General features: G+C 48.4%; 1 protein-coding gene across 2 annotated transcripts in view; it reads right to left on the reverse strand.

Moving 5' to 3' along the window:
* The window catches only part of NPAS2 (neuronal PAS domain protein 2), a 158,785-nt gene that overhangs the window by 15,485 nt on the left and 118,129 nt on the right, over positions 1–25,171 (reverse strand). For both annotated transcript variants that reach the window (XM_038550993.1, XM_038550992.1), the window contains exons 8-15: positions 15,000–15,118; positions 14,221–14,303; positions 13,357–13,463; positions 10,903–11,050; positions 8,660–8,744; positions 5,434–5,575; positions 4,827–4,936; positions 2,576–2,665 (exon numbers count right to left, since the gene is read on the reverse strand). In XM_038550993.1, the coding sequence (XP_038406921.1) occupies positions 2,576–2,665; positions 4,827–4,936; positions 5,434–5,575; positions 8,660–8,744; positions 10,903–11,050; positions 13,357–13,463; positions 14,221–14,303; positions 15,000–15,118 (884 nt within the window). The remainder of the gene's footprint in view (positions 1–2,575; positions 2,666–4,826; positions 4,937–5,433; positions 5,576–8,659; positions 8,745–10,902; positions 11,051–13,356; positions 13,464–14,220; positions 14,304–14,999; positions 15,119–25,171) is intronic.

Here is a 25,171-nt window from a genome sequence, read left to right on the forward strand (position 1 = left end):
CTCAATCTCTATCCCAACAATCTCCCTTTTCCATTTCTTGCCCATCATCTTTTGCAAACCCTTCCAGAGACTCTTCCCCTGCCCTCTGCCCTCCCATACACGGAAGAGCAAGGCGGCTGGGAGAATTTCAGATACAGCTGGGATACACCGAAGGATGGAGTAACTCACCACAGCAGCGAAATAATAATAAAAAGAGCCAGTACAGATAATAAAGGTGGGTGCTGCCATTTACGGAGACCCACACCTGCCAGTCACTGCCCCAGGCCAGCAGTGGCAGGACATTAATTCTTCACATCACACGCCATGTCACGCATGTGACTCACTTGAGATCACAGAGTTAGAAGGTGCTAGGGGCCAAAATGTGAATCCAGAGTCTCAGGAGTGAGGCGAGGCCAAGAGGTTTTGCCAGCAGCACCTCCCCTGCCTCCCAAATCCACCTCAATCAGAGCAGCTCTGGCTTCAGCCTTCATTTAGAAGAAAAAGTTCTGCTGTTAAACACGAGTTTAAAAATACCTGTGCTATGCCAGACTGTATCACAAAAATCCCTCAGCAGAATGTAAGTAATCAAAACACTGAGCTGGGAGTTTGAAAGAGAATTCGATTGAGAACGAAAATGAGTTCTAGCAGGTAGGAGATTGAACACACGCACGTACACACACAACACAGAAGTTTCCGCGGTGGGTTCTACAAAGTCAGGAGCTACGTCTGGCTCACCCGGTAGAGAGGGGGCTCTGGGCTGCCCAGGTGGCTCCAAAGGGAAACGGGAGAGGCCGGGCAGTCAGGGAGGGGCCGGCACTGTGTTTCATAAGTGTTAGTCACTTCCAGCATTATTCTGATTTTCTCAAGGCATTACAGGACACCCAGGCATGAGTCTCTTGTTCGATTCCTGATCATGGGCTTTTTGATAAAGACATTTATTCTAATTTACAGACATTTTAGAAAAACCGTGTGAAGCAAAACCACCAGCTACCCAGGGAACCATTTCTCAGATTTTGGATTTTATTTCTTCCCCCTTTTTGTGATAGGGGGCTAGGGTGATAACATGGGTGAACAGGAAGAGAGAAAATGAGTGTCCCTTGTTTTGCACGGAGCAGGTATGAAAAAAACTGACTGACTTGAAAGGTCAGCATTATGCAAGAACATCTTCAGGAATGTGGTCATTATTAATTGTAATATGCCTAACAGACTAAGAACTCTCATTGTTAATCAAAATGGTGTTTGACACATGCAAAATCAGAACTTGAAGAAGTCCTTAATCACATCGTTATGCATTATAAAACAAAGAAATTCTGCTACTATGCAAGACCTAGAAGTTAGAGGGACTCTCCTTTTATGTGCCTTTGGATTGAAAAAGTTACTAATTTCATACCAAATGTGCCTTGGAAATTCGAGGAGAATTTTTTTTTCCTAATGAGGATGAATATAGACGATTTTAATTAGTTGACTCTGGATGAGTAATTTTTATATCCTTCTAGCCTAACTGTAGCGAGGAGCATGTGCTAGCAGGTGTCCTTATTCTAGGAAGGCATTCGAGACCACTGTTAATGGGACGTATGTTGTGGAAGAGTTTTCATCAGTGGTGACAGGTTTGCACCGAGTCCACGCTTCGGCAAGAGCTCAGCCAGGGGCATGTGTTGGTGAAAGGCTACCTGTGACCCCCTTGGGGCCAGAGAGGAGAACCAAGCTAAAAAGCCCATGAAGGGATTAAAAGCAGAGGCTGGCCTCAGTGGAGTATAATGCCAATCAGCTCCACTGCCCTACTCAGCCACAGAAGGAATGACCACTGTTTCATTCAGCCACTTGCCAGGCCTCAAGCATGGCACATACTGTCAAAGCTCCCTGCTGAAGCCCATACCTGCGCCCTCTTCCCTGTGGACCCTCCACTTGGCAACCTCCTACCCATTTTTCCAGGCCCAGCTTAGGCATTACCTCCAGGGGTGTGTGTGGGGGGGTATTTTCTTACAGGTTCTGAAAGAAACACACATGCCCCGCCATGGAGGTCGGTCCCTTTCTATGCCTGCCCCTCCCTTGAATCCTGCCCTACTAAAAGCAAGGACTGTGCTCCAATCACTCGGTGCCCCCCACACTCGCTCACTGCCTGATACGAGTAGCAACTCACTAAATGTTGCTGAAATAAGAAGCAATTAGTCAGCAAAGCCATGATCCTTAAAAAAAAAACAAAAAACAAAAAAACACCCAAATGTGGTATTTATAGTTCTGGACTCAACAGCTCTTACAATTTTGCAGTCTCCCTATGACATTTGGCCTAATTTAAATTTTCCTAAAATAACACAACCAATCTGGAGTCATAGAAAGTAAGAGGAACATGGAAGAGTGACAGAGATGAATGAAGATTAAGAAAAGGACAGTGGCCAGATGCATACGTATAGGAGAGAATTCATAGCTTGACGTGTCCTACTGGCACCTTGGGAGAAACGTTCCCTGTTTTGGGATCTTGGTTTAGTACCTTTACTTAGGCACCAGTGCATCCCCACATTCAGAGGGTACCAGGCAGGCATTACATCGTGGGGAAGTGCTGCCACCAGGTTTCTCTTTTCCTGGGTCCCAGACTCACCTGTGTCATGGGGGCAGGGGAGCTCTGCAGGATGGTCTGAGGCAGGAGCTGCTGTGTAAGGTTACAGGATGATGGGGCCGGCAGGGGTGCCTGGGGAAGAGAGGGGGCCTCTATTAACACATAAACTTCTGGGCCATTCCAGAGGTATGCGGGTGTCCTTGGTCAGCTGGGTTCTCTGGCTTAAAGGAGGCCCTCCTGTGCTAGAGTGAAGAGCTCACTTCTAGAAGGTGGGCTATGCTGCTGCCCTTGCAGGACACCGAGTCAGAGCTGACACATGGCTGGTGAAGGGTGTAGCGTGCTCTTGAGTAAGATTCTAGGGTCCCTCGGGGTCCGTGATGCCTCCTCATCATGCTTGGCAGCTCTGCTCCACTCCCCCTCCTTTGCCTTCTGTCCTAGATGCCATTCTTGGTGGATTTGGCAGCTCTTCTCCCAAACTGATACATTCTTAGCAGTGTCATTGAGCAGTATGAATGGGGTTGCGCTAATAACCGGTGTTGGCTTTGCGTGTGGTCCCGACGCTTTCTGCTCAACACTAATGCAGACGGACATGCATTAGTGCCATGCATATATATATGTCCATGAATTCCTCCAGGCGGTGAACACTGGTGCAACTTCACCAGACCCTGCCTGGAATCCAGTCAAGACACTCCTGGGAGGTCAGCTAAGTCACAGACCTTGTTTCTTGATCACTCGGGACAGGGCAGGGGGATGGTGGCGAGACAAAGTGTAGACCCGAGAGGTAAAACACTTAGCTTCATGGACTAGTGAGAGTTTTAAAAGCAGAATCAAAGGATTCTTCTGAAGTTGTTTCCAAACTGTCCTCGGGCGCTAGGGACCCCAGAAAGCAGCCCAAATGGGAAGTGTTACCCTGGACAACATTGGGAGGAAGTGACAGCAGGAGGCCTAATTTTGAGTGAGCAACCCCAGGCACAGGGACACCCAGAGCCTGCTTCAGATTCTCCCGATTACGTCCCCACAGCGGGCAGGGACCAGGACCGGGCTTCCATCAGTGGCAGAAGGTAGTTTTATTGGACAGCTAACTGCCAGAAGAATGGGGTTCATGGTTCATGAGCCTGTTGAAAGGTGGTAGGGGAGAAAGAAAGTGGCCTTTGTCGTGCTTGTTTTGAAAATAAAACATGTCACCCAAGCTTTTCAAGTGCATAACTTTCAGGGAGACAGCAAGCAGGAAGGTGGCACGTCCACCCCCATCTCCGAAATGCCAGCGAGGGATGGATGTAAAGTATTTGGCGACTACCTGGATGCAGGCCCTGAAATTCTTCACACTTCTCCCATCCCGAGGTGGAGGTCTAGGCCCATCTCTGTGAGTGAGCTGTGGCCGCTCTGCCCAAGACGAATGGCAGAGGTGACACGGTGGGACATCCGAGGCTAGGTCATAGAAAGCCATGCAGCTTCTGCTTGGCCTTCCTGGAAAGCCCCCTCTCCAGACATTTCTTCTTGGAACCCAGTCGCCGTGCTGGGAGAAGCTCAGCTCCCAGGTGTGGAGAGGCCCGTGTGAGTCGAGGGTGGGTGGCCTAGTGGCCTTCAGCAGGCCCAGCCCAGCCCAGGTGGCAGAGGTGAGTGCGGATCCACCTGGGATGTGGATTCCCCAGGCCGGGCTGGCAAGGCCTCCGACACCAGGCAGCAGAGAGGAGTCAGCCCCACTGCACTCTGTTTGGATCCCATGAACGTGAGAAAGGACTGTTGCTTTACACCACTAAGTTTGGGGTGACCCCTTATGAGGCAAGAGATACCTGGAGAACTGTACATCAGTGATTTTTCATATAGCCAACAAGCTTTCTAGAAGGCCACTCCTTCCCTGACCTTCTGGAGAGGTCTGGTGTGTATCAGGGGAATGCCTGATATATGCAGACATATTGTTTTGTTGACACAGACATCTCAAACATTTTCACTGGAGTGAAACAGGAGCCCAAATGGAAGGATCCTGTGTATCCTCAGAGACTCCGAGGTGAGGTGGGGGTGATCCCTGGTTTGAGGTTTCCAGCTGAATCTTTAAAACTCTTTTGGATTTTGCATTCTTTGAGTATAGCATTCATGTTAATTTTGGAGCAAAAATGTTTCAGATTGGTGGCCACTTAAATTACCTAGCTTCCCACCCCTGCCTGCCACCCTACACTCTCAATCTCTACGTACAACTGGTTCTCTGGGAAGACGCAGCACGCTGTCCTGTGGCCTGGCCAGCCCCACCACGCTGTGGCACCCCCGGCCGAGAAGTTTAAAGTCACACACGTACCGGCATGGTGGCTGCCTGGCTGAGCCCTGGCACGGGGAGCTCTTGGGGCAGCGCAGCCGATCTCGGCAAAGCCGTGGTGCTGGCCTCTGCCATCAGCTTGCTCGGGGTGGCTGGAAGAAAGCAACCGATCACCTTCCTGATTCACACATACTAAACGGCTTTCCTATCCAAAGAAGGGAACAATGACTATGGTGTCCACGTAACAAGGGCCTGGTTGACAAAAGAAGGCCAGCATGAACGGAAGCCGAGTGAGAGGCACAGAAGTTCTGTCAGCCTCCAACCTCACCTGGGAGCGGGGAGACGCCAGCAAACCATCCCCAAGCTGCATGACCGCCCGGTTCAACCAACTGCCTGACCTCACACCTTACCGGAGTCACCCAAACCCGGCCAGACTAGCTGGTCTGCGTGTCACCTGCTTTCTGCGGCTCCAGCACACGGAGAGGTGGAAGGCAGGAAGCCAGCAGGAAAGGAAGCAAGAAAGAGTACCGACGGCAAGGCAGCTTCACCCCGTGGGCAGGGACCGCCCCCCTCTGCTCAGGCCTGGGCCCCTGGGCCCTGGCCCCCCATGGGGCGCCCACCCCCTTGCCATCCGTGGCGGCATACTCACAGGCGGGCTCTGACATGGCCGTGTGCGAGGATTTGTGGGAGCTTCTGGAGGACACCGATGGTGAGTGATTGGTGTTAAGGCCCAAGGTGCCAGCGTCAAGTGCATTAAAGTGCTGCGTAGGGTCCAGGCTGGAGCCCTTGTCCTGAAACAGACATGCATGCACGCACGCGTGCACACACACACATGCAATCCATATTTCAGCATCGAGAGGATGGGAATGAATTATGTGACTTTAGCTCTTCTCTAGCTAGGAGGGAAAATTTGGAGGGTGTAGGGAGAAAGATCAGAACTATTTGGAAATAAATCCTGACATATCTGGGTAGGATATATGTATATATATGTAATCCAGGCATCTTTGAGAGGTTTGTGGCCTTATACAAGCAGTATCTGTTACGCTTCCTCACCTTGGACTTGGATTTTGTAGATTTTCGTAACTGATGCTGCAATTTATTTTTTCCTTAAAACTGTCACCTTATTGCCCAGAATCCTGGCTTTCCCAGAAGGAGAGAAGAGGCAAGTTCTAGAAATGGGGGTGCTAGTGTGCTGGATTGTTAACACTCCAATGAAACAGATGCCTTTGGACCCTTCAGAGCACCTCCCACCACGGTCTCCCCACTGCTTCTCCTCTGCAGCCTCAGGGCCCTGGAGTGGAGAATAGGCAAAGGGTCAATGATCTCTTGTCCACTGGTTCCTGGATCCTAACTGATCCCGGATCCCAGGATGCCCCTGCTTCAAGTATTGTGTGATGAGAAAACAACTGTGACCTCCCAACACTGAGGTCCTTCCATCCTGCACTCCTTAGTGTCATAAGTGTAAGAAAACAGGGGTTAGGATAATTTTTAAGCTAAAGAAGAAACATAATGTTTGCTTTCCCAAGCCACGCTCCTATCCAGTCATAGGAGGATGGTGATGTTTCTGGCATCCACTAGGTTCTATGTCCCATGGTATTGGTCTTAAATCTCTGGGTGTGAGTCTATATAGCTATTCTGTCTTTTGAGTCATGACTCCCCCGGAGGGTGGATGCTGTGTATGTGCCTGAGAAGGGCTGAAATGACTGATATGTGACCTGTGGTCCTTTGTGCAAAACAGAATCACAGGATGTGCCTGGATTTGGTGTGCTAAATGTCAACTGTGAGGCTCTGCTGCTTGGTCAGAGTCTCCCCTAGATACACCTTTCAGAGTGGGGTCCTTGGCCCATGGCTGTTTGCAAATCACTCACACCTGGTCAGCAGAGAAATATGTGCAGGCAATGAGAGTAAGCTCTGAGAAACTTCTATAGCCATCTGACATAGCTGCACATCACACTCAAGCATGGGAACTTGCATTTCACAAAACCATCGGTCAGTGACAGATTTGAAATTAAACAAATTGTCCATTAGCACTAATAGTTTGAAAGGCATTGTTCCAGAGCTTTTCCTTTAAAAGGGGGCAGGCTGAGATTGTATTTGTGTGTTTACACACATATGCATGTTTATGAGAAGTTCCACTGGGTTCTAGGATCAGAAACCTCCAGAACAGATTTCTGACTGGATGATGCACACTATGCCTGTTCGCGAGCCGTGGTGTATGGTGTGTCTAACACCTGCCTATGGACAGCTTAGTTCTGTTCTCGGACATGATACACGATGCATTATATGACAGAGCTGAGCAATAAACACTCCCATAAACAATGACAGGTGTGTCGTACCAGTGCGCTGGTGATGGATCACCATGGAACACACGGCCACGTAGCATGCCAGCAGGGGAGGCTCGCCAAAGACACTGGCTGCTCTCTGGGCCTTATGGGGGATTACTCCTTCCTTCCAACTCAACTCTCATGGACCAGAGATGCTGTCATTGTATTACTGCTGCTGCGGCAGCTTCTGGCCAAAGTGTCTGGATTCTAGGTCCCTGGGCAGCCTGGAACTTGAACCGCATTTCGCCAATATAAGAGACGCTTTCCCCTATGTTTTCTGACATATCAGAAATTGGGATGTGTCTTCCAACTGATGAAAGGAAACCCTTATTTCACAGATTGGCGACAGCATCTTCTCTTTCTTAGTGGGAGATAAATAATGATGGATCTTACAATGGATAGCTTCTTGGCTTTGAAGAAATACAATGCTCCCTCCCTTCCTTACTTTCTTTCTTTTTCTCCCAACATATCTGTCTGCTGGAAGAGTGACCTTTGAGGAACAGGGCTCTGGTCTGCTTGCACGTTTCCCTCCAGTTGTCTGACACACCAGGACAGAGATGGGGAAAGCCTGGCTAGAGGGGGATCTGAGAGCTGAGTGCAGAGGAGGGTCGGAGGTAAGGCTTTGTGAAGGGAAACATCCCTCACTAGCAGAGCTCCCTGACACAAAGCTGGTTCCACCATGGCTGTGACCTTCAGACACAGACGTAGAACGTGCAGCTTGTGACTGACAATATGGGGGGTGTATGATGGGCAGTCTCCTCATGGGAGGCCTGGGTCCTGGAGGCAGTACGTCAGCACTTAGGCCAAGAGAAGGACAGGGGCACCCAAATTATTCCACACCTCGATGGGATGAAGGAATAAGCCCCTAGCTTTTCATCTTTGGGAGAGATACCAAGTGGACTCATTATAGCCACTTTCATAAGGATAGGAAGTTGCTAAATCATGCTTTGAGTCCAGAGGCTCACTTGTTCGTTTCTTTCTCTTTCTCTTTTTCTTTCTTTCTTTCTTTCTTTTTCTTTCTTTCTTTTTCTTTCTTTCTTTCTTTTTCTTTTTCTTTCTTTCTTTCTTTCTCTTTCTTTCCTTCTTTCCTTCTTTCAAGATTATTTATTAATTTACTCGTGAGAGACACAGAGAGGCAGAGACATAGGCAGAGGCAGAAGCAGACTCCCTGTGGGGAGCCCGATGCAGGACTTGATCCCAGGACCTGGGGATCATGCCCTGAGACGAAGGCAGACGCTCAACCACGAGCCACCCAGGCATCCCTGGAGTCCGTTTCCTATACAGCTCTGTGAGTTCTAACCCTCAGGACCCTCGGGTATGCAAGTTAAATCCTCTGTGTGCTTCTGTGCTGCCTCCTCTGAAGGGTGAGGAAAATAACAGTGCCTGCCTCACAGGAATGTCACGATGGTAAACAAGTGAGCACCCAGGAAACGTACTGAATGGTACTGGGAGTGTAGCAAATACAAATATTACTACTTTTATTATAACAACTCATGGAAGAGCTTACTTAGGCAAACTTCGCCTTTGGCCAGCTGGTGGGGATCAGCATACCTTTAGTGCCGAAGCGTGGACAGCCTCAGGGGGCGGGTCTTCCAAAGCCAGCTCCTGCCTCCTTTCTACCCGGACATCTGCATAACTGATCGGGAAATCAAGAGACCACAGCTGGAGGTGGGACATTCCAGATGGCAACAGCAAAGAGGGCTTGTGTGATACATCGAGGTACCCCACGTGACACCCACCCCAGAAGCGTCACCCCGAAGGAGGCTCGTCTGATCACTGGTTTGAGGAAGGAGTTTCATTCTCTGCCCAAATTCCACCAGAGTGACTTCTAATGTGATATTCAAAATATTTTCCTTTCCAGGATGTTTTTATTCCCTTTCTCCTTTACTTAGCTTCTCCCCATGCCCTGAGACTTCCAAACATAATTGTCTTTAGAAACATATTTTCATCTACAGGATAAGCCTCGGCCTTTGAATGATCAGAAGCTTTTCTTAAAACCTACTCAGTCTGGACTGTGCATAGGGAAGTGACACATGACTTTTCTAGTAATTATAACCTTTGAACATTATCTCTCAAACAAATCTAGATCCAGACCCAGAGTACTGATTAGTCTGTGGACCCACTTTGAAAATAGCGTGGGTAAATCCATTCAGTGTGGTGATGGCTGCAGGGCCCCAGCTGTGGCCTCTGTTTCATGAGTGGAGGTAGAGGCTGGGCGAGGGCCTTTGGGAATTGACAGTGGCTCTTGGGCCCCTGGAATGCTTGTTACCTTATTTACTCACTAGTTTACTTCCTACTTTCTCTGAGAGTAGATTCCCAAGATTTGGGAGGTAGAGGATTGAGAGAAAGAGCAGGGTCAAGGGCAGAGTCTGAAGACCAAAATGTTGATGACGTCCAGCCTTCCCTGGTGGCAAAGGCCCAGGCTGGGTGGCAGTAGGTGGACAGGCCTGTCATCGGAAACCACTGGCTGCTGAAGTGCCAGGGGGTGGTGAGCAGCCAAGATCAAGTCCCTGAGAGTGGCATGCAGTGTGATGGTCAGGGTCACTGGCAAGAAAGACCAGCATTTCTCCCCACTTACTGAAACAAGAGAGATTTGCTTGTGGACTGCATAAATGCATGTGTGTGTGCATGTACGTATGCATGGTATCTCTCCATTTATCTACCCACCTACCTACTTATTATCTATCATCTATCTTTTATGTATATACATATAAAATGCAGTATGTATAGCATCTATGTGTACATATATATCTACCCACCTATTAGCTGTCATATATACATACATGCCTACACTATATATAACCTTTCTTTCTTTGCTCTGCTCACAAGTTCTACTTCTCCAGACCAGTTTCAAACTGATTGATGTCCTTAAAATCTCTGCAGTCGGGTTAAAAACCCCATGAATGACATTTCTTCTCTACCTTTGGAACTGTGACCTTACACAGCCCGCATCTAGGAAATGCTGGGTATGCAGCTTCCCCGGGAAGCTCTGCTTATCCCCTCTGAGCTGGGGGCTCCCTAAGGCCACTGGGAACTGCTTGGAACCCTCTCCCACTCACAGCCAGGCTCTATTCCCAACACTGCCTCAGTTGCCAGCAGGGGTTTTTAATGTATTAAAAATAAAGGGGACTAGGTCTGTGAGTTATTTAGAGGTAAAATTTTAATTTTCTTCTCTCTCTTTTTAAGATTTCATTTATTTGAGAGAGAGAAGAAAATAAAGTCTTAGGGAGGGAGGGAGAAAGGGAGGGTGGAGGAGAGGGAGAGAGAGAGAGTGAGTGAGAGCACAAGCATGGGGGAGAAGCAGAGGGAGAGGGAGAAGCAGACTCTCTGCTGAGCAGGGAGCCCAATACAGGGCTCATCTGAGGATCCTGGGATCATGACCTGAGCTGAACGCAGACACTTAACCCCCTGAACCACCCAGGAGCCCCTCAATTTTCTTCTCAAAACAGTGACAAGGGAAGGCTGGGGGATGAATGGAGATGAGGGGGAAATGTAGAAGGAGGTTAGGGAAGCAGTAAATCACTAAGTCACATGTTGGCAGCCTGAAAGTGGGCATGAAGTTTGTGGAGGGGCCTGAGTCCTCAGTCCACCACCGGGCAGGGGGAGCAGATATGATTGTGTACCTGGAAGGAAGCTGAGCTCTGGAGACTACTCTGTGACCTGCAGGGTACAGCTCGGGCCCGCTGAAAAATTCGAGCCCAGGGCTTGCTTGCTCTTCAGCAGCTGAGAGTACCAAGGTAATGGGGGCTCCATCTGAGTGGCTCCTTGCCCACCCTCCCTGCCCCAGCCCTCACCTGACAACCGAGTGTGTGCACACGATGAACTCGGGCTTGGAGTTCCACTGGTGGTAAGTGATGTAGTAGTGCGTCTGCAGCCAGATCCACTGCTGGCCCTTGGTCAGAAACCGGTAGCAACAGGACTTCCCTTTACCAAACTGCATCACTGTTAGCAGAAAACGGAGTCTGCATATAGCAAACATTGATATGAAAATGATCTTCCCCCCAGAAATTACTGTGAAAAATATAAGCCTTTGAAAACACAGTGCCCAGGACGCCTGGGTGGTTCAGTGGTTGAGCGCCTGCTTTGGCTCAGGTCGTGATCCCGGGGTCCTAGAATCGAGTTCTGCGTTGGGCTCTGCGCAGGGAGCCTGCTTCTCCCTCTGCCCATGTCTCTGCCTCTCTCTCTGTGTGTCTCTCATGAATAAATAAATAAAATCTTAAACACACACACACACACACACACACACACACACACACACACCCAGTGCCCAACATTGTTGATTTCCCCAGGTATGCTGTATTTTAAGTGACTCTCAGGATCCTGGTAAATAATACTGAATTCTTAAATCATGGGAGAACCACCTGCATGCTTCCCCAGATGCTCAAAGGCTCAAAAGAGCCCCAGACAAGGGCAGATTCCTTAACTGGAGTTTAGTGACAAAGGGGGACAGGTTTGTCCACCGCAGGTGGACCTGTCTTTGTTGCTGCAGGAGCCAAGGACGGAAGAAACAATCCAGATACTGGGAGAGCTAGGCCCCAAATAGACCTGACAGCCTGCAACCTCTGGAGGGATTGTGCGGCTGTCAGCAATTCATGCTGAGTGTACACAGCCCTGAATGCGGGAGTCAGCTCCAGCTGCCTTCCACCTCAGGCCTCACCACCCCAGGGCTGTTGGAGGGCGGGAGGCTGGGAGGGACTGTGGGTTTAGGGGAGGACAATTTGGGTTTCATTGCCCTGGTGGCTGGAGGTTAGCACCTCTTTCTGCAAACAGTTAACAGATATCACAGCTAGAAAACTACAGCTACAAAGGGAGCCACTGCCTCAGAGAAGGCGATCTCTGAAGAGGTGGGAAGCCGAGCTCCAGAGTGAGAAGATCAAGCCTGAGCCCTGGGGCAAGTCCTTCAGAAGATGAAGGTAATTCTACAACCAGGATGGACTTGCTCCCTCAGAAGGGTCAGACGCAGCCGAGGCTTGAGGTAACCCTGCTTCTCAAACTTTCCTGGTGCCCACCAGTCACTTGAGGAGCTTGTCAAAATGGCTATTCTGATCCTGCAGGCCTGGTGGAGAGGCCCGAGAGCCTACAAGGCTAACCCATCCCTTGTGATGACTCTGCTGCTGCTCGAGGACCACCCTTTGTGGAGCAAGGGGTTCAAGTTTTAAAGATTTGCCTCAGATTCTAACAGGGGATCCTGATGGAACTCGAGCCTTGTCTTCCGTTGAGGAGAAGAGCAGAGAAGAGAAAGTTCTCAAGGGCACGACAGATGGCACGTCTCTCAAAATACAGTGTTAGTGGTCAATTCATGTGTCAGGATCCATAAGTCAGTATGACTACAAAAGTTCCTGTTTAAAGCTAGGACTTGGCACTGAAAATACAGCTGTAAGTGGTTAATTCTTGACTCCTCTTGCTAAGTGAGAACCCAGATATGCTAATTATCCCTCCCTCCCACATCATGAGTCTAGCTCCCCTTATCTCTCTCTTTCTCTCTCTTTTAATATTTTATTTATTCACAAGAGACACAGAGAGAGGCAGAGACACAGGCAGAGGAAGAGGCAGGCTCCCTGGGGACTCAATCCTGGGACCTGAGCCCGGGATCACAACCTGAGCCCAAGGCAGACGCTCAACCACTGAGCCATCCAGGTGCCCTTCCCCTTATCTTCCGCAGCAGAGAGCCTCCCCTGATCCCCTCCCCCAGCAAGGCAAGCCCCCCAGTAACCTGAGCACGTCCCTTCCAATGTAGGGACAGCATCCTATAGTGTCACCTATTTCTGCTTTTCCATTAGACCTTGCTCCTGCAGAACAGCAAGGAGATTCTGATCATCGTTATGTCCTGGGCCTAGCTCTCTGCCCTCTAGCTTGGTGACCAATATAGGTCGGTTGACAAAAAGCAGTGATGTAAATTCAGTATTTGAAATGTATAGCATTAACTTAAAAAAAACGACCATCATCATCTTATTTTCTTAAGTAGGATTAAAATAGCTTGCATATCTGAGGGGTGCTGGAAGGTGCTGGAAGGTGCTGGGGGGTGGGAGGAGGCAGAGCAAAGTCAATTCCTGGTGAAAGCACAACCCAGGGGCAAACCACATAAGCACCTCCACCACGCTCCTACATCATTTCAGAGAAAACAGTCTTCCTCCTCCAAAAGAAACCAGATAATAAGCAGACTTCCAGGGCCCCAGGGCGCTGCTGTCGGGGCTCCTGTGGAGGCTACTGGAGGCCTTTAGGCCTGGGGCTGGGTGTGCGATACTCACAGTGCTGGTGGCACCTGGCCAGGAGCTCCAGATCATCGATGTGGTAGTAGTCATAGCCCGAGGTCCCCAAAACTTCAAAAGGCAGGTATCCTATGATCGGAGGGGCTCTGCCAAACAATGGGGATAGTTCATCAGAGAGCGAGTACCCACCCGGACTCACCGCGGCAGCACCTCAATACAGAGGGGGTACAGTTGGCACACTTAACAATCAACACAGAGGCCTCATTTCTCAAGAAGGAGGACAGGAAGATGGTTTCGCAATGGTTCAAACCAGAGAGGCTGTGTCTTCCAAAGTGCTCAAGCTTTTTGGCATTTAGATACTCGGTTTTACTGACATCACCTGGGTTAAATAATAATAAACTTTATCATGACTGAACAATTAAAAGTAGCTATAGACTGGGTCAGTCCAACGCCAAAGCGTAATAAAAAAATTAGAGGGTGGTGAGGGGAGATTTCTCATCCTACAACTGTGAAAAATGTTATAGAAGAAAGAAGATCGAATGAAAGGGACAAAAGGGTGTTGAGAGAAATTAAGATGAAAAGTTTCTCTCCCATCTGCTCCTGCCTTCCTGGGAACTGGAGAGGGTCCCGAAGTGGTGGGGGTGTGGATCTCCCAAAGACGTCCCCGGGCTGTGGCACCTGGCTCTCCTGAGATGCTCTGACCCAAACAAAGAACATATCCATGGACAACTTGCAGTTGAAGGGAAGCCACCTCACTCTTGGCTAGGAACGATTTTTCCTGCTGCCAGAAAGCCCTCTCCTCGAAGGGACCAGGCCCGACTTTTCTCTCCCAAGGAGAGCCTGGCTCATGCAAACAAACACTTGAAAAGGACCCAACCCAAATATGTTTTTCTTTTCACAAACCTGTGATCCAGAAATAAAAATTTCCATTCCAAGCTATGCCTTGAAGTGAATTCCTCTAAGGGTTCGTCAACTATGCACATTTCCTGTATTAGAAGGGGAAAAAAAATGTTGCTCGGGGTGCCAGATGCTCACCCTAGGTTTGTTCAAGAACTCATGGTAGAGGGATAACAGAAGTTAAAATCATTTACAGCCAGTCTCCAAGTTGTGTTGGACTGAAACTCATCATCTGTAGCTAATTTCAGTATTAGCTGATACTAAATTTATTTCACGAGCTGGGGAAAAATACCTAAGAGCCAAAATGTCACACCACTCCCTTCCCATTATCTACAAGTGTGGTAAACATGTGGAAAAAGGCTTTTCATCTGAACTTGAATGACTAATTTAACTCAACATTCATGCCACGGATGTTAAAGCAATCACGGATGAGAGAATGCGGACAAACCCTTGGTTTTGACGCTTGGTCCTCACCTCGGCCTGCCCTGAGTGGTATTAGGGTTGGTGTGAAAGGTAGGAGGGTCTACAGAGCTGCAGATGAGCATTTCTGCAGGCTGAGTGGCAGCTGACATTGCCTTCCAGCAAAATAGCTGGAAGGAAACCAGAGGTGGGGCCAGGGGCATGTATGGCTGTCACAGGTATGGAACCAGACATTTCAACTTTTCAAAGTCAGTGACGACGTCATTGCAATCTTATTCTTTTCCACGAAGATGCTTAATTCACTGTAACTAAGCGTGACTCAGTTGTACTAGTGCCACATGATAAATTCTCCCCCAGATACTTGCCTTTAAGAATTGTGGCGTTGCCAGACGAACGGTGGCGATGAAGCAGACCTCCTTTCCTAGCGGCACCCGGCAGGGTCTTGAAAGGGTGCTGTCAAAGCCATTACAAGAGGGGCTAGGCACTGGGGCGGGAGGGGACAGACGGACAGGTTAGCCCTGTGTGGCACAGCAGCTGACCCCTACCTGGCATCTCTCAGCCAGCACCGTGCTCAGGGCTTCAAGAACATTCACTCACTTGATTCGTGCCACGGGACACCTGGGTCAGGGTGGTGCTAGTACCTGCAGGAAGTGGGGGGCCAGGGCTGCTGGGGTAACATAGCTGAACAGAGCTGGAATCTGAGTAGCCGACAGACCACCCCGCCTCTCGTTTCCAGCAGCCCTACGGCCACTTAGACTGTTGTGCTGGGAATAGAAGGCACCTGGCTCTGCAGGAAGGGCCTGCATTCTCACCCCAGGGTGGGTTCCACAGTCAGGCGTAGTTTCTGATTTGATGGGCCCCTGGTGTTTGCTGACCCCCCTGCCCGCCCCTGGTCCTGGCACAGCACACCTGGGATTCAAGGGCTTCCACCCTGAAACTCCACATCAGGAGCCAGGCTGATGTTGGGCTTGGCCGATGTGATCCAGGGTGGCCCCTGGGATCCCGGGGTGATCCCCAGAGGCACAGAGTGTCCACCACAAACTTGCTCGTTCTGTAGCTCCGCCCAGGGGACAGGCCTGTTCACAAGTGCCTTATTATTCTCCCTGGGAAGTCTGGGAAGCCATGACTTTCCTCATGCTACAGGTGAGGCAGCTGAGGCCCAGAAGGGCCACGTGCATTAACCACGGTCACTCGGAGAAGTAACAACGGAGCAAGGACTCTGCCCAGGTCTTCCGACTCCAAGCTTGGAGTTCTCATGGGGCAGACAGAGGATTGTTCAAGGCTCGTGCTCCCTCTAGGGAGGTGCCAGCTGGTCTCAGCCGCCCTCTTCCCCGGGAGCTACAGACTTGGCTTCACGGTGAACTGTGGTGACCTGCTTTACCTTTTGGGCCAAAGACCAATTCTGCTATTTTAGATGGAGCGTGCTCAGTGGGAAAAAGAACCCTGTTAAGTATGAGAAAAGTCAATGGACCCTGTATGTGGAATTCTCGAACTTGGCTACACACCAGATTCCCTGGGACTGTTACGTGGCCTCCCAGCTGCCCAGACCCCGTTCCCAGATCAGCTAACTCAGGAACTCTGGGTGTGAAGCACAGGCACTGGCACTTTTAAAAGCTCCCCACATTTACTACCGTGCAGCCGGCGTGGAGGATCATTATGCTAGATAATCTATACTACCTCTTCCTTTTTCAAATGTAGTTGATTATATCCTGAACTAGATCCTGAATTCTAAATACATTTCTGAACTTGTAGATTTAAACATAGTTGTCTTTTCCAATTTGAGCACATATAAAGCAACAGAAAATGAAATGCATTCTAAAATGAAATCTGCAAGACTTTCTTTGGATTTTAGCTTTCCAATAATTTTTGTTTTATATGTTCGTAGGTTTCTAAGTGATTCTATAATGTGGTCTTCTATCCACTTACATGAATAAATTCATTTTACCAAGCATATTCTCCGAATGCATTCACATAAATATTAATATAAATGTTTCCAAACATGAATATAAAGGGGGCAAAGTAGGAAATAGTGGTCCCTAGAGACTTTACATCTGTCATTAGCTGGCTTAGACAACTGCAGATTAATGAGTGGGGTGAGCCAAGGCACTCACCAGGGGAAACGAAAGCAATCCCACGGTGGGGAGGGGTCTGCAGATGTGAACATCTGCATAATAAAAAAAAGATATTAACAAATTTCCCAGATGTGAAATATCCTCTCAGCTTGAATCCAAGAGACATCACCTGCCGGATAAAGACCTAATAAAATCCTCCCTACTCTTTTCTAGGCCTTCTAAGCAAACTTCCGAGGATTTCTGGGGAATTTTAAGACAGTCTCTCTCATTTGTCTCTAAACCGTGCGCCTTGCTGGAATGACCCATGGTCTCTGTCAATAAGTGCCTTCATCAGTGATTTACCATGAGGAAGGCAGAGGGACAGAAGGAGCACAGGGCAGGGAAACCCCAGCCCCTAACAATTTCTTCAAGGGGCAGAGACCATGGAAATTAAGTGAATGTTCTGCAGAGCTTACTGCTGGCCTGGCTGCCTCCCAATGCAGTTTTATCAGTCCTTTTAGAGCTGCTAAGGTTTTAAAGATGAAAATGCTCCCCACGGGGGAAATTTCATTATTGCTTACAGCCTGCACTAGAGAAGCTACATACTTTACAGAGGGCTCCAGAACCAGGCAAGCTCCTCTTCTAAATGAGCCCTCTCCCCCCAGACCAGAAGCAGCGGAGGGCTTGATCAAAGGTGATGGTAAATCAAGGATGAAAGTTTTAACACAGGCCAAGGGGAAAACCTTGGGGGAAGTCAAGGGGAAGAAGATACTTGAAACATTTTGCCGACTCTGTTTCAAATGACTTTTATTCACAGCAGGAACCTCCTAGCAGATTCCAGAGTCAACACAGGAGCAACCTGCTCCCTGGGACTTCATGGTAATATTTAGCACTTAGAATAACTTCTCTGGCACTTCTTATCCCAAGGTAGTTAAAAAACATTAATTAAGGATTTAATTAGTTGTTTCAATTTAAGTAATAGAAAAAACATATCTAATTACAGCTGGCTTCCCGAGCCTCTTGGAAGGATTAATCGGTCGATGCCGGCACAGCCCTATTTATCAGGTCTCTGCCTTTCAGACTTCAGTCTTTCAGACTTCTCCTTTCTTCCACCACTCCAAGACACTCACACACGCACAGCACGCATGCCACAGATAAAAGCAATGATTTCTTGCTACATTTTTTTGCTCCTAGGGTCATCTTACTTGAAATTGATCTTCCGCCTGCCCCAAGCTAAAGAGATAGGTTTCCCCATGGCAGGAACTAGGTCTAGTTCTTTGTCTCCCGCTCTGAGCAGGCGTCTTGCACACAGCAGGTGCTCAATGTGTGTTTGCTGAATGTGCCTCTGGCGAGATGACCTTCCACTGCACATCCAAACCACAGCTTAAGACCCGGCTGGGGAAGTCACCTTCTGATCCCGCCTAACACACAGGCCATGGGACCCCAGGTGCCTCCCCTTCTGCGGCCCAGCCTGGTGCTGCTGGCGACTGGCTCACTGTGGGAAGGTGCCCAGGGAGCATGGCCCGGGGTCCCACTGGCACTTGGGCTTGCTCACCGCCCTATCAGTGCATTTACCCAGGTCAGAAGGACCTGGGCAGGGTCTGCTGCAAATCATCAGCAGCAGTCACCACTCTGTGAGAACAGCACAGGTGAGCCTCAAGCTTGGAAAGCTGCAAGACGATGGTCTGCTTTTGGTCTTCCTACTAAAAGGATCGGGGTGAGGGAGCCCCTTTTTGCTCCTGAACCTTTCATCACAGCCTCTAATTTTAGAGACCCTGGAAGAATTTTGCCTCGGGCTGGCACTCTAGGGATTCCGAACAGGAACATGAGAGGGCCCCGAGGTTCTCGAGAGAACAGGAGTGATTAAAGTCTGTCTCGCTTGGCCCCTGGGGTCGGCTTCCAAGTCTGTCTGATGACAAAAGTGACCTCCCGAGTCAGTCATAAGAACATAGGCTGACCGAGGGGGCCGGGAGGCCTCGGGTGGTGTGAGATGTGTTTGCAAAGAGGTAGGAAAGGACAGAGAAGCAGCGAGGTGGGGTAGTGAACGTGGCTCACAGCAAAGGCGCAGAAACAAAAGGAAAGAGAGGTACCGACTGTGCCTCAGTACTGGTGCAGTCATCAGGCCTAAACAATTAAGCATTCTGATCAGAGATGGCCTGCTTATGATAAATTAGTTGCAACAGCTGTAGGAAAACACACGAATCGTGCACACGGGGAGTGACAAATAGCTTTCTCAGCACTTCCTGGAACAAATGCAAATTCAAAGCCGAAAGGTGTCCAGGAAGACGTGCAACCATCAGGGAGGAGGCTTGCTAAGGGAAGAAAAACATTCTTAAATCCCATTTATGATAAATATCCAAAACGTCTGGGCTAGAGCATTGGGCTGTGAAGGAAAAAAATCATTTCCTGCACATTCACGAGAAGTCACCTCCCGCTCATTAAGCCCTCTGTTCAGGTGCTTCTCTTGTCTCTGCACAGCACGATCCGCGCCACCTGATGGGTTCTGAACCGCCGGGTTACCGGGTTCTTAGAACAGCCCGCCGAGAAATAATCCCGCCGGGTTTTTGGGTTTCTTTCTGCCGGTCCTGTTTGGCATCGGAAAGAAAGAACGAGCTTGGAGAGAAGCTGAGAGCCACACGGAAAAGCTAAGGGTTTGCAGTTTGCTGGATTGAAAAAATGACTCAGCCCGGAAAATCTATGTCTCGCTTAAATATTTCTTCTTCCCCTTGGCGTTAATTAAAATGAGTATTTTGGGGGGCCAGGAGGTTGTAATGGTGTTGACAATATATCCGCCAGATGGTTGGTGTGGACAGGGCCAGATGATTCGTAGGCTCAGGGAAGTGAACTTCCTACAGGCTGCCACCCCCTGTCCTCCAAGTGGACGTCTTGTGCACAGTTTTATCACAATTACTGCACAACCTCTACAGAAGGGCCCTGCTCGCAGGCTGAAACGGGCAGGAGGACGTGTCTGATAAATGTGTGACCATTCCTCACTGCTCCATTTCGGTGTGGACTCTAGATGCTCAGGCAGGACGATGCCCTTGGGTAGCAATTTGTTCTTTATTGCGATCTTAATTCCTCTGCAATCTAATTTGGCAGCAATGCCCGCTGCCAGAGAGGGATGTGGCACTTCCTCGTCGGGGTGGAGGGGACACTCTGCTTCTTGCTCCTGGGGGCCTGTGCACGGGCGGAAGGGGACATTCCTTCCCCGAAGCTGTCCTTCCTGTGCTAAACTCAACGTCTCCATTCTCAGTGAGGTCTGGCGGGCGTGGATTTGCTCCCCTAACTGAGAAATCTCAATTCAGCTCTGGAGAACAAAAAACAAAACCCCCAAAGCCATAAAACGAGGCAACCTACAGAAATCCCACGGAACATACGGAATCCAGTGTCGTAAGCTGAAAAGCCTCCCTTTCTGCCAGTATTTCAAATCTGGTTGTGTGGTTAGAGGCAGATAGGTAAAATGAGGGCAGGGAGACTTTTATACTCTGGTGTGTGGTTTCTGGAAAGCCCAGAGTGGAATGTTTGCTGAGGGTGACCTATTTGGAACCACACCAGCAACTTTTGAAATACTGCTTTCTGGATTTCAGTCAGATGCACATTTAAATCCAAGTCTGGGGGAGGAACAAGGGCTTAAATAGAGGATTGCCTTCTTCCTGGCATGAACTTATGCTTCAGGACCTGCAACCTGTTTGTTAGGACCCCTGAAAGCAAAGCCTGTTCATTATGCCTTTGAAACTCATCTGGCCAGTTCCTTTCCCAGAAAAGTGGGGGTGGGGTGGGGTGGGATGGGACCATGGGTGGAGGTTGAGAGAGGAACCCAGGGGCTCCTCTATATAACTGGAGAAGGAAAAATTTGGAACTGTGTGTTTGTCCAAGGGGTTTTAAAAAAATCGGTTCTGAGACACATATAGCTCTGAATAAAGTCAGGTCATTTCACCCCTATTCTGGAAATGACGTGCCGAGTAGAGGTAGACCAGGGGCTGCTCCCACCAGGAATCCTCTCTGAATCTCCAGGGCACATGACCAAGATCAGAGAGTAGGCTTTTTTTATGGGAAGAGGAGGAGACATGTAGTTCTGTATTTCAGCTCAGATTCCTTCAGGAAGCTTTCCATGGACTTGGTTAGAAACTGTCCTAAAGTGAAACAGTTCTAGGAAAGCTGTTTTCTTGTCCCATTTCCTGACACATACTTCTTCACGTTTATTAAAAAATCTAGGTGAAAGATGTGAAATCCTGTCTTCTGTCTCCTCTCCCTTGAACATCTGTAGCAAATGATGAAGCCCTAAGGAGTGACCAAGATGTGCAAATATTGAAGCAGGGGAAGTTCCATTTTGTTGACGTACTTGGGGCAACAGTGGCCATGTCTGCACAGCCACGATGAATGGAGAGGTTTGGAGGTAAAGGGGTAAGGTGACACAATTGGCTGGGGAGTCTAGAAATGTCCAATTAGAGTTTAATCTCGTTAACAAGGGAAAAGGGGCAAAGTGCTTTTATTCCTCTCCACACTTCGAATTCCAAACTGGGTCTACTCATCCCGGTGACAGAGCCAGACATATTCTAAGCAGTTATTTGGGTTAGCAGGCAAGCAGATGGCGTCTTTGTCTATGTGATTTAAGGGTCACCAAAATCTCTCTCTGGATCAGTGTCACCTGTCTTCCTGCCCTGGAACCTACACGTTTTCCTTTTTGCCCTTTGGTTTTAGGCCCAAAGGTTCCTATAGATGTGGTTTTTGAGTGGCAGCTCGTGCTTCCAGCAGCCTTAAGGCAAGCTGGTTGATCAAAGGAACAAGAGGCAGGGAAGAGAGTTCGTCAGGAACAGTCCTAGTGGGGGCGCCTGAGTCACTGGGGAGGGAGTACCCAGGGAGCCCAGGCAATTAAGGAACTCAATGGGGGTAGGGGACAAAGAATTGGGGGGGGGGCAAGTGGAGGCCAAAGATGACCACACACTGACCACACAGGGTTGCTTGGGCCTTCCAGTGCAGACAATTCACAAACCACTGGAAGTTACACGCGTGCCACTTTACCTGGCATGTACCAAAGTGGATTTCATCTTCATTTTGGATTAAAGGCTCAAGAAGTAGTGGGGGCCCTTCTAGAAGCCACTACTCTATTTCCAGGTGGGCTTTGAGGTCAGTCAAGGAGAGCTCTATTATCAGTTCTCAGGAAGAACCCTGATTTCCTTGTGAGTCAAAATTTGGGTCTGAATCCTGCTTCTGTCCCCTAGCACCTGTACATGTAGGGCCAGGATGACTAAGCCTCAGTCTAGGTCAACATACTTGTGTTGAGCCTTATTTATGTACCAGGTAAGGACTGCATAGGCCCAGGAAGGGGTGCAATAAGCTCACAGATGAGTAAGGGTCACTGTCCTTTCCACTCCATTATTTACAAAGATGAGAGCCTTGTATCTTCCTGACATCAACTAAGAATGAACCAGGCCACACTCCCTAAAGAGCTCTACAGAAATGATAGAACTTTTCCTGATAGTGGGCTAGAGTAGGGTTTCATACATAGTTCTATAGTTCTTTCAAGTGAGCAGGTATTCTATTAAAATCAAACCAATGTTCATAGTCCGTTTTCTTCTATACTTTACATATTGCTTTCTTTTTTTTCTTTTTCTTTTTTTTTTTTTTTTACATATTGCTTTCAAATGTATGCCATGCCTGGGAACTCAGAGAAGTTGCATGGAGTGGCTTGTGTACAAACCACATTATCTTGTTTCTGTATTTGATACTTTGACATTTGGGGCCTTGCTGACTCTAGAGGAACTGCTCCTTTCAGAGTTGGCCAATCCCTAGAAACAGTCAATGACTCACCTTCCAGAGCACCTTTCATAGGCAAATCAACCCCTCTAGAACCCACACTCCTATCATCTCCTCATGGGTCTCTCACACTCTGGGCTACCAGCTACTTGCCCCAATCACCCATGTATCTGACAACTAGAGACAGCCCCTCTACCCAAGGGCCCACTAAAATTATTCAAACCAGTCAGACTGAAGCCTGTTTATTTCCAATGCCTTGCTCATTCTTTTCCACAGAAATCACACAAGAGGCTCTTGCCCATGTCTTCTCCCATTCACCCTGCCTCCTGATCTCTCCCCAGTGCTTTCCCATGTGGCCTCCATGGTGTGCTGTGCCTGTTTTGAGAGATCTATGAGTATAAGCCTCTTCTTTCCTGACAGTCATTTCCATGTCTGTCTGTCTCACCATATTTGATTTAAAATAAAGCTTGGGTACCTTTAAAACAGCTTGGTACATGGCTGCAGGACATCTGATGTGCATAGGTAAGGATATCCTGACCAACAGCATGCCAGGTGGCAGGGCAGGCCCGTGTGCTGCATCTACATGTTTAATTTCAACATAGATTTGTGGGAGGCAGCAAAGCACTGGGGTTAAGGGTCGGAGCTCAGGGTTAGAACAGGCATGAGTGTAAGTTCCCCATTTCCCATGTGTGCAGCTCAGATTCTCACAAGCATCAGCTTCCTCCTTTGTTTAGATGGGACAATGCCAACAGTACCACTTATAAGGTTGGTGGGAGGATTCAATGAGATTATCAACGCAAAGACAGAGCCCAGGCCCTGGGATTTAGGAAGTCCTCCTAAGGTGCGCTATTTTTATTAACCCATTGCTTAATGTTTATTGAGAACTAAACCTACAAAATCAAATTTGAAGTATTTCCTAAAGTATGTGAAACCATATTTTAGAGGTCAAAAATGATTGAACCTGGGTGATTTCACAGGGCTCCATCTTAGAAATTCATTCGTTTCTGACATTTGTTGTCTATTTTCATTCAAGTGAGACTTATATTTCAGTTTTCCAAAATTATATTTGGGGACTCTTGTCTCAAGAAAGCCCCCTAACTTTGGTTTGTTCAACAGGCTCTGGAAAGACACTCTGGCACTCTTGGTTTTAAATTTTCCACTTTCAGTGCTGTGTGTTTATAGCAGTAACAGTTTCAAAAAAAAAAAATCACACATAATTTCCACACATTCTTTCAGGCAAACAAACAAGGTCTCAACTTGGAGTGAAGATAAAGCTCTGCTAGTTAAAAAAAACAACAACAACAACAACAAAAACCAAAAACCCAGGTATTCACAATGAAGCCTGCCTCTTTCCTTGAAACCCTCTAAAATGTGAGAAGTGACAGGAAGCTTCAAAGTGATATTCAGCAGCAGCTTAAGGGAGAGTTGTGGAAATGTAAATTAACAAAGGATGCGACTGCTGCTCACCAGCCAATCACATGTCGGTTCCTTAATTAAGTGGAGTGCTGTTGTCATGGGGACACGTGGGAGCAGTGTTCCATAATTCCCACAGTCTTGGCACTCTGGGGGCCAGGGTGCCTTTCCCTTCCTCGCTCACAGCCACAAGGGATGTTCTGCTATTCTGACAGCTGGCACGACGGCCACAGCGCACATTTTAAGCAAATTCCAAACCACTGCTTCTACTGATTCAAGGATGAAGCTGTTGGAAGGAGTGCCATCAGTGGGAGGAGTACCATTAGAATTCCTATGGAATGGCATTTAGTATTACAATAGGGCAGTGTTTCTCAAAGTCCATGACCCCTTTTCATCAAAACCCCAAGGTGCTTTTCTAATTGCACAATCCCAGCCCCACCCTCAGATCTCCTGAACTGGAATCTGCATTTTAACAAACTACCTCACCCAGTGTACTCTGCTCCAGGGCTGGCATCATGTTGGGTGCTCTACGAGGTGCCTCTTACGTTAGTTTCTTTAACTAGGTAGACGGACCAGCTACCATTTGCTTAGGTATGTGGTTCATGAAACGCTTATCTCATGAGGTTTAGGAAAATCTTTCAGATGAGTCAGGTTAGGCATGGTCTGGCTTTGGCTTTTCCCTTGTAGTCCAGATTTAGGGCCCCACTGGTGAAAGCTGACTTCTCTTCACTTCCAACCACTCAGGAACACTGAACCCTGTTTGGGTAGGTTCCCAGAGGGCCCCAACTTGGCCATGGAGTCCATCATCCAGGCATAAACCCTGAACAAGGCTTGAAAATCACATTGGCAGGACCAACATGCTTAGCATCTACTTGGAGCCTTCTGAATAAAAGCATGTATATTTACATGCTTTTATGTATGTTGCTTGCTAACATACAACAGAGGATCGTCTTAGGGTGAAGGGAAGATCCCGGGTAGCCTCAGCATTAGGACTTGGGGCCATTATGTTGGCCAGTTCTAATGGAGACTCTGGGACTAATTTGGTGGGGTAATGGACTCCATTTGGGGCTGTCCCAAGCCCGGGCTGCCATCAACTCCCTGGTACCTTATCTTCCCCTGTTGGTTTTCCTTTGGTATAGTTCTCCTTTCTTCCTCTCTTTCTGCCATCCCTGTCAACACTTCCTTCCATTTTCTTTCCGCATCTTTGTGGTTTTATGAAATGTTAGATCATCCAAAGTGATTTGTTTTGTGTTGAGGTTTGAAGTGTGGAGCAAACCAAACACAGGCCTGTGCTGGGCTTCCCGGTGGGGCTGGGT

Source organism: Canis lupus, chromosome 10 (assembly GCF_011100685.1).
Source record: "Canis lupus familiaris isolate Mischka breed German Shepherd chromosome 10, alternate assembly UU_Cfam_GSD_1.0, whole genome shotgun sequence".
NCBI classification, from domain to species: domain Eukaryota; kingdom Metazoa; phylum Chordata; class Mammalia; order Carnivora; family Canidae; genus Canis; species Canis lupus.